General features: G+C 41.9%; 1 protein-coding gene across 1 annotated transcript in view; it reads right to left on the bottom strand.

Moving 5' to 3' along the window:
• Positions 1–5085: 5085 nt before the first annotated feature.
• The window catches only part of LOC136714165 (NACHT, LRR and PYD domains-containing protein 3), a 36261-nt gene continuing 31369 nt past the window's right edge, over positions 5086–9977 (bottom strand). Inside the window, exon 8 of the mRNA XM_066691489.1 lies at positions 5086–6247. Within this exon, the coding sequence (XP_066547586.1) occupies positions 5694–6247 (554 nt within the window). The 3' untranslated portion in view covers positions 5086–5693. The remainder of the gene's footprint in view (positions 6248–9977) is intronic.

The raw sequence follows: 9977 nt of genomic DNA, 5'->3' as shown, positions 1-9977 counted from the left end.
TGTCGTTATTGGTACCAGTAATATTAAATAATAACAATAAAGTAATACATTTACATTGCTTACTTTGCATTAATTGTAAACGTGTGTGTCTACACACAAAATCTGTTTTGTTTTAAAAGCTTTATGATTGGTTAATACTCACAACAAACCTCTCTGCTAATGGTTAAGACAGTTCGTTGCTATGTAGAATTGTCCAATATTAATGTTTTTAAGGTTAAAGTGGGGGCGGACGTTTGGGCCGAAAATCAGCCCTGTAGTCCTCTGAGGGTTCAATGCATAAAGTCATGACTGTCCCAACTTATGTAGTTATCTGGAGTCCACAATTATACACAACTGTACACAATTATAATGTCATCATAATCCTATGGAGAACAGATATTTGTATTTTTATCTCTGGTGATCAACCTCTAAACTAGGGTATATATGCTTTGGATGCTGTGTTGTCATGGGACAACTGTGGGCCATGGAGAATGTCAAACCCTGTCCTTGTTCATTGGGTGGGTGCGGGTGCCATCTGGGAACTAGCAGGGAGCTGCAGTAGTTGTCCCACACACTATAATGGGGAGCTATATCGTTAAAGCCAAATGCGTATGTCTTGGATAAAGGTGCAGCCCCCACTCACATCGATTACACAACATTTTCTTCTACTTTACCACTTTGATGCATGTAAAACCCCGAGGATCAAGTGTTTATTTTCATGCCATGAATTCAAAATGTAATTAATAGGTGAATTACAGATCAATATCAGTTCTTGTATATTCTCATTATAAAAAATATATTTACAAAATGACAAGGTCCTTTACCTTTATTAGTTGGAGGGTCACAGCTGTTCACATGGATATGAATGGATCCTGTGATAGTAGAGTTATGAATCTGAGGAGCCACTACGTTACCTCCATTCTGTGATTTAATGAAAGAAAATAATGGACTGCTTCCAGACAACAAAACAAATCAGAATAAATAAAAAATATATTTTCATACCAACTTTTCCAAATAAATACATACATATATTCCTTCTGAGACTATTTATATTATATAGACATATGCATAGTCCTAAGATATTTCTTTTAATGATAAGTACAGCAGATGGGTAGGAGAGGGGTTGATAGATGAATGATACACAGTTCAGGGGAAATACATCTGCCTAATTGCAAAGAGACTGTAAAACTAGTTTTTTGCAGTGATAATGTCCTTGAATTGTACTTATGTGAGTTTCTGTCCATATAAACTGCTCAGTCCTGCCTGCGTGCAGAGAGATTTTTAACTGCCAGGGGAAACTTGGTCAGACTGCCTTCTGATTTCTCTCCCTACAATTGCTGGAATAATATGTCAAATGTCAAATTTCAAGTCAAGTTATTCTTCGACACTAAAATGCTAATAATACATTGATAATATAGCCCACATTAATAGAAAATCTGTCTGTATTGTTTAGACAAAAAATTCTTAGCTATCCCTTGAGAACGAAGATGATCTTCCCACCAGGTCATTCGTTGGAGTAGTACTGTTTTTGTGGGTCCTGCGATTACTGTACAGGCTGATCCTAGAATGACGAACATGACAGTAAATGCCACAGGTATAAGTGTATGATGGGATAAGCAGTACTTTGAGATGTTGGTTCTCTCTCATCTTCCATTTTTCGGATGCTGAAGCCATGCATTCTTCCTCAAAACACAGCAATGTCTCCCAAGTCAGTTTCCAGCAGATGTTTCAGCCCAGAGCTTGGGCCTCCCAAGTCTGTGCGTTTAATTTATATTTCTTGTTTTCAAATTGTCCTTAAAGTGTTATTTTCCATACTGTCACCTGACCATATAGGAGTTGCTTTGGTAGGGGAGTGTCTGGTGTGCGTACACAGTGGCCTATCCATCGCAGTTGACGACGTAAAATCTGTGTTTCTATACTGAGGGCGTGGGCTTCAGGCTTCGGGCTTCGGATGTTAGTTCTTCAATCCTCCCATCTGATGTTAAATACCCTATGTAGAAAGTACTGCTGCTGCAGTTCAAACTTCCAGAGATGTCCACTGAATGTTACCCAAGTCTCACATCCATGGAGCAGAGTTGGAACGATTATAACAGTAAACTAGTTTGGTGGTGCTGCGGAGATCACGGTTACAAAATACATGCTTACTTAATTGTCCAAAGGCACTGTACAGGCATCTCCAAGAAATAGGACTGATTTGTTAGGTATCTATCCAGGAGCTGGCTGGTGGGGGACCTTAGTTTTACCTATATTTAGTTTGAGTCCGAAACTTGTGTAGTCCCCAGAGAAACAGGCTAAAGGTTTTTGGAGATCTGCTTTTGAATGTGCAACAATGGTACAGTCGTCTGCATACTGGAGATCCATGGAGACTGTAGATGCTATTTTTGTTTTTGCACTGAAGTAGGAGAGGTTCAAGAGGTATCCATCAGTCCAGTACTGAATTTTGATTCAGGATGATGAAAGACCTTCCGTAAGTGATATAGATATGTAGTGACTACACAGGACAGATTTAAACCCAGCGCACTGTATTTAATAATGCAACGCAGTTCATTCTCCCACAGATAAATAATAAGGGTGAATATCTGGATACTTAAATTAAGCTGTATTGTCAATGTTAATCGGATCATGATACAGGGAGAAGCAACACGATTATGTACGATGTGCTGGAAAACAAAATAAACTAGATTAAATTGTAAGTGATGTCATTTTTCTATATTGTTTCAATGTGTCCCTGCACTAGAGTTCAGCGACTCTAGAATCTGTGCCAAGAGCATTGAAGCTGTTCTGGCGGCTCGTGCCCAACACCTTACTGAGACACTTTATGTTGGTTTTTCCTTTAATTTGTCACCCATCTGTACACTCTTAGAACAAATGTGTTAAAGACAACACATGTTGTGTAAAAGTTAACACAAGCTGTGTGTAGGTATATTAGCACAAATAATGTGTTATTTAATTAACACAGTTATGGGTTAGTTTTACTCAGATGTGTTGGTTTTGTGTAGGAATATTAGCACAAATAGTGTGTTATTTGATGAACACTGCAATATGTTAGTTTTACTCAACACGTTGGCTTATTAAAGCTAAACTAAATATTACATTTTATAAAGGAAACTATGTAGTAGTTCAATGTAAACAGATAAACCTTCATAATAATTATAATATTGCAAACATGTAGCAGATGTCTGTCTTAAGTAATTTATTCAGTACACAACAAAATTACAATCACAAACAATTTATGCAAGACAGTACAATATATAAAAAATGCAATTGTAATGAATTGTACTTATTTACACTAAAGATGCTTTTCTGAAAATTAGTTATGTCAAATAATGGATAATGCTAATTTCTTAAAAAGTTATATACAGCATATTATGCATTAAACATCTGTGGAATAATCCACTTCTTAAATTAACATCTGTTAAACGTCTAAATCTGGATATTTTAATTGTGTAAATAACATTAATGTATACATTATAAATAAATAACACTAAATATGTTATACATTCAATGTTGGCAAGTATAACAGCCCCACATACACCGTCAATAAAGCTCAGGACAGACTCAAGACTCAGTGCAGTGATATCTTGTCATTACTGGCGCTGATGGCGCTGCTGGGCTGCGCTGCTCAGAGGACAGAGAGTCAGGTGAGGCTCAATGCGCTTCAGCGGCTCTGCAGTCCCGTGTGGAGGGCAGGGATACTCGACATTTCTAACACAGCAGGCCTATGGACAGGTCGAAAGTGAAGTAACATGATAATGTATCCGTTTCTATGTTTGAGTAAACGATTAATTATTATTTAAACCTCACTATATAAATTAAAATCCCCCTGAGACACAATACAACAACACATTGTTACGCAGGGGGGGTTTAGCGAGGCTTCAGAATCACTACTGTATTACATTACCGGCAAATTGTACTTTAATATTATTTTTTAAAAGTGCTGCGCCTCCACCTGAACCCAGGCTCTCCTGTCAAGGGGGCAGTACAACTGCCTAATTACTGGCAACAGGAGCCAAAACCACAACACTTAGTAAACTAATTGTTAAGGTACAACGCTTGAGTTGAAGCAACCCTTCGAGTTCACACCGGTCAGTAGGCACCCATACAGCGTTCAGCAACAAGGGAGACTTTCTGCAGATGTGAGTGCTCAGGAAGGAAAGTCACAGACACAAAGCCAGATGGTTTATCTTCAATTTATTGTAAGCACAACACAGCCTTTTATACAGTTTAACAAACAACTTCTATCACGGTGTCGGGGAAGTCTCAATACTCAGTTACACAACATAAAAAAGATGACTTATTGGCTAATGCTTTTGGACAAAAGGTTTGGCAGTGTTCCAACAGTCAGACGCACATGTCATGCCTTGTGAGCATGTTATCGAAAGAGGATGTATAGCACATAGTATGTACACTGTGTATGGGTGCAGTTTTCATGAATACAATGAGCATGGTGCGATCTCATCTAAAAGAATCTCGATTGAGAACCATCACAAAGTTGGTCTCAGTATTGAATTGACATTTTTATTTTACTTTTTCTGATACATTTATATAGTCATTAAATATGTGCCACTGGCCTGAGTCTACTACAATAGCTTTAAAAGAACATAAAGCCCTAAATAAGTACAGTGCTAAAAGCGAAATAACTACTTCAAAGAATAACCCAAATAAATCAACCAAAATATCCTTCAAAAATACTTATTTATTGTTCAGTCAGCGTCTCAACTCGTCAAACAACAGCTATGGACAAGTATGTCACACACAGTATGCAATTTTAAATAAAATAAAACTAAATCGCTGTGGTGCGATTGAGTGGATTGAGTCATCTATAATCAGCACAACTGCTTCATTGTGTATTATTAATATTATTGAAATTACATTATGTTGGGGGCCATATTTTTCCCAGGATGGGGGGGTTGTCCGTCCCCCCGTCCCCCCGTCCCCCCTGGGATTTCTGTCTACGGTCCACCCATACACAGAGTTACACACACTGACACCCAGCATTCACATGGACACACTGTAACACACACTGACCCACAGCGTCCACCCTGACACACTGACACACATTGTTGCACTGAAACACACAGAATGAAGTGAAGAAGACATTTGGAATACAATCCCTCAACATATATTTATTAAAATCTGACAATTCGGCACTTGTGTGTCTTCATCAGGAATAAGGAAACACAACACATGCTTTAAAGATATACAAATGAGTTACAGATGGAAAGCAATCATATGAGAACATATCTGTAACACCAATTAGACAATTGCAATCCATTATGAATGTCTGAGCTTTATTCATATTCATTTGTGATTTGTAATTCCTACAAACAAACACTAAATTACATGGTTGTGAATTACAATAGAATTACAATTACAAAGAGGTATAGAGTTCAGACAAAAGACATCTGTTCAATTACAAAACACACTTCAGAGAAACACACTAACAGGTTGTTAATAGTATATTTATATTCACCTCTGACATCATCTCTACACAATAAACCCTGTGTGTCTGAATGGACACATCTGTCGTCCTGCTGTCGCTGTCTGTCCCTCCAGCTGTCTCGCTGTGTCAGTGTTTTCATTGGTCAGTAATAACTGCTCTGGGAGGACAGTGCGGCTGCACAGGTGACTGTTACAACACAGTGTCACTCACTGTACTGAGGAGCTCAGAGGACAGACAGGCTGCAGACAGAGGCTCTTATTGGACACAGCAGCTACTCCAGCTGACACAGGGACACACTGGAGTCAACCCTAAACACACTGGAGTCATAGAAATTAACCCCAAACCCTGGATAGAGGGGCTCAGTGAATGCGCTGTGGAAGGTGTGCAGGAGGGTCAATGTGTCAGAGGAGACGCTGTAAAACGACAGAGTGCCGGCTGGCCAGTCCAGATACACTCCTACTCTGGGGGGGGCAGGGGCAGGTATGGCAGTGTGATTGTTATTGTGCCGGGCTGAGCAACTGAAACCCCTGCAGTACAAACTCCAGGACTTATCATTGCGTCCAAAGCCACAGTCATCACCTCTTCCTTTCCTTCCGATTCCTTTACATGTGACGCCTATATAACCCCACTCCCCACTCCACTCAGCCTCCCAGTAACAGCGGCCAGTCAGACCCTCTGTGCACAGCACTTGGATATAGCAGTCAAATCTCTCTGGGTGATCAGGGTGTGGCTGATCCTCTGTCCCCCGTGTGGCCTTTCTGTTCCCCTCAGACAGAGACAGGCGACTGTGCGCTGTGTTGGGGTCCAGTGTGAGTCGACAGGCATCTGCAGACAACAGGGAGGAGAGAAGAGAGAACATCAGCACTGGAATCAACTGGAGCACAACTGGAGTCCAGTAACAATAATAATAATAATAATAATAATAATAATAATAATAATAATAATAATAATAATAATAAAAACAGAGGGAGAAGATGAACAGTGAGAATAGAGGAAATGGAGTGGGGGGTGAAGAAGGGAAAGGTAGGGGGAGAAGATGAAAGGAGAGGTGAAGGTGGTGAAGATGGGAAAAGCAGGAGCAAAACAGGAGAGGAAGGAGAAGTGATGACAGAAAATGCAGGGAATAGAGAGGCCGGGAGGAGAAGAGATGGAGTGAGGAGGTAGATGGAGACTATGCGGGGTGGGTACAGTGAGGGAAAAAAGTATTTGATCCCCTGCTGATTTTGTACATTTTCCCACTGACAAATAAATGATCAGTCTATAATTTTAATGGTAGGTGTATTTTAACAGTGAGAGACAGAATAACAACAACAACAAAAAAAACGCATTTCAAAAAAGTTATAAATTGATTTGCATGATAATAAGTGAAATAAGTATTTGATCCCCTATCAATCAGCAAGATTTCTGGCTCCCAGGTGTCTTTTATACAGGTAATGAGCTGAGATTAGGAGCACTCTCTTAAAGGGAGTGCTCCTAATCTCAGCTCGTTACCTGTATAAAAGACACCTGTCCACAGAAGCAATCAATCAATCAGATTCCAAACTCTACACCATGGCCAAGACTATAGAGCTGTCCAAGGATGTCAGGGACAAGATTGTAGACCTACACAAGGCTGGAATGGGCTACAAGACCATCGCCAAGCAGCTTGGTGAGATGGTGACAACAGTTGGTGCGATTATTCGCAAATGGAAGAAACACAAAATAACTGTCAGTCTCCCTCGGTCTGGGGCTCCATGCAAGATCTCACCTCGTGGAGTTGCAATGATCAAGAGGACGGTGAGGAATCAGTCCAGAACTACACGGGAGGATCTTGTTAATGATCTCAAGGCAGCTGGAACCATAGTCACCAAGAAAACAATTGGTAACACAGTACGCCGTGAAGGACTGAAATCCTGCAGCGCCCGCAAGGTCCCCCTGCTCAAGAAAGCACATGTACAGGCCCGTCTGAAGTTTGCCAATGAACATCTGAATGATTCAGAGGAGAACTAGGTGAAAGTGTTGTGGTCAGATGAGACCAAAATCGAGCTCTTTGGCATCAACTCAACTCACCGTGTTTGGAGGAGGGGGAGTGACCCCAAGAACACCATCCCCACCGTCAAACATGGAGGTGGAAACATTATGCTTTGGGGATGTTTTTCTGCTAAGGGGACAGGAAAACTGCACCGCATCAAAGGGACGATGGACGGGGCCATGTACCTTCACATCTTGGGTTAGAACCTCCTTCCCTCAGCCAGGGCATTGAAAATGGGTCGTGGATGGGTATTCCAGCATGACAATGACCCAAAACACACAGCCAAGGCAACAAAGGAGTGGCTCAAGAAGAAGCACATTAGGTCCTGGAGTGGCCTAGCCAGTCTCCAGACCTTAATCCCATAGAAAATCTGTGGAGGGAGCTGAAGGTTCGAGTTGCCAAACGTCCGCCTCGAAATCTTAATGACTTGGAGAGGATCTGCAAAGAGGAGTGGGACAAAATCCCTCCTGAGATGTGTGCACACCTGGTGGCCAACTACAAGAAACATCTGACCTCTGTGATTGCCAACAAGGGTTTTGCCACCAAGTACTAAGTCGAAGGGGTCAAATACTTATTTCCCTCTTTAACATGCAAATCAATTGATAGCTTTTTTGAAATGCATTTTTCTGGATTTTTTCTCTCACTGTCAAAATACACCTACCATTAAAATTATAGACTGATCATTTCTTTGTCAGTGGAAAAATGTACAAAATCAGCAGGGGATCAAATACTTGTTTCCCTCACTGTAGACAGAGAGGGAGGGGAGGTAAGTAGAGGGGAAAGGCAGGGAGAAGAGAGATGGAGAGATTCAGGAAAAGGAGGGCAGTGAGCTGGGAAGGGAGGGTAGAAAAGGAGGAGAGATGGAGGGATGGAAGATCTGTCAGGATGGACAGGTGGAGGGAATGGAGGTAGATGGAGGGGGTGAGGAAGAGAGGGAGAGAAGGTAGATGGGGAGGAGGGAGGGAGAGAGGAGAGGTTGATGGAGGGGTGAGGCTTGTGAAGGGTCTGGAAAATGAGTGTAACATTAATAAACTATGAGCTAAAGAAATGCTGAATAACGTCTCTCTCCAGCTCTATTGCCGTCTGAGGACAAATCCTCACAGACAGATACACGGACACAAGATCGATCCTGGACATTCACCCTCCTGTAACGTGGGCTTTGCAAACAGATGGACAATTTAATGTGCTGACAGTGCGGAGAACACGTGCAGAAGGATGCTGTTCTGTGGAGGATGTGGACAGTGCTGACTCAGGGGGAGGATTGAGGGAGGACAGTGGTGGGGAATAGAATTTGGGAGAAATATGAACATACGATATGTTCCATGAAGCCTGTACAGTATATTAGATGCAGCTTCACTCTGTGGAGTGCTTGTGACTCAGAGCTCTGTGTGGAATAAACCAGATCAACTGAGGACCTCCGGCCTCTTGGGGGGTCTGTGCTAATTGTGTGCCTCTACACTAGACTGACGGAGAGGGGGAGAAAAGAGAGGGACAGAGAGGAGGTGTAAATAGAGAGAGGTGGATGAATGGAGATGGGGGTTCATGGAGAGGGTGGGAATGATATATGGGGAAGAGAAAGTGGGTGAGAGGAGTGTCAGTGTGATAGTGAGGAAGAGAGGAGGAGGGGAGCAGGGGTAAGGAGAAAGGAAATAGGATAGTTAGAGGGAGAGACAAGTGGAGGAGAGGAAGGGGTGCAGAGTGTAGAGGGTGAGGGAGAGAAAGGACGGTAGTGTCGAGTACCTAGATTGCTCCAGTAAATTCCCAGCTGTATAAATGGGTAAAATGTGATACAATGTAACAATTGTAAGTTGCCCTGGATAAGGGTCTCAAATTTTGTAATACTAATAAAGGAGAAGGGTCAGGTAGAGTGGTAGTGGTGCCTCTGACCTTCCCTCTTATTTGATGATTGTACTGGTATGTAGCAACAATAAGCAACACACTGACGTTTTATTGTCATCAATATGTGATGAAAGTGTGAGAAGCTGAAGGACAGATCAGAGGAGAGAGGGAGAGAGGACTGGGATGGAGGGAAGAGAGGGAGGAGCTTAGGCTGAGAGGGAGGGAGCACACAATGGGAAGGACAGAGGGAGAGGGAAAGAGGAGAACTGGCGATCAGATTAGTGTCTCCTTTCATGCTGAAAAGCGCTGATGAGGAGCTGAACACTACAGACCATGTGGCTCTGAAACACACTGACTGGCAGCTGTGCTGTGCAGTTTCCCTGTACTGTAACAGTGCACACCAGGAAGACTAGAGAGAATGTATGTATTAATACTGTATTTATTTCATTATTTTATGTGAGGGATAGTGAACTGATATTGAAATAGTACAAAACAGAAATGAAGCAACAGAAAGTCTGGCTGAAAAACAGAGGAGAGAGGAGTTGGGTAGAAGAGGGCTGGGGGAGTGGAGAATGGTTAGAGGTGCTTATTCCTTATACAACTTTACTTCTATAATATATTCTCTGTGCTCCACACAGCAGCTGATAGTGCTTCACTGTGCTCTTTCATTTGTGTGTGTATTGAGAGAATTCTGTAGAGACAGAA

Source organism: Amia ocellicauda, chromosome 18 (genome assembly GCF_036373705.1).
Source record: "Amia ocellicauda isolate fAmiCal2 chromosome 18, fAmiCal2.hap1, whole genome shotgun sequence".
NCBI lineage: Eukaryota > Metazoa > Chordata > Actinopteri > Amiiformes > Amiidae > Amia > Amia ocellicauda.
The sequence above is the reverse complement of the archived record's forward strand: the minus strand, read 5'-3'. Positions and strand labels throughout refer to the sequence as shown.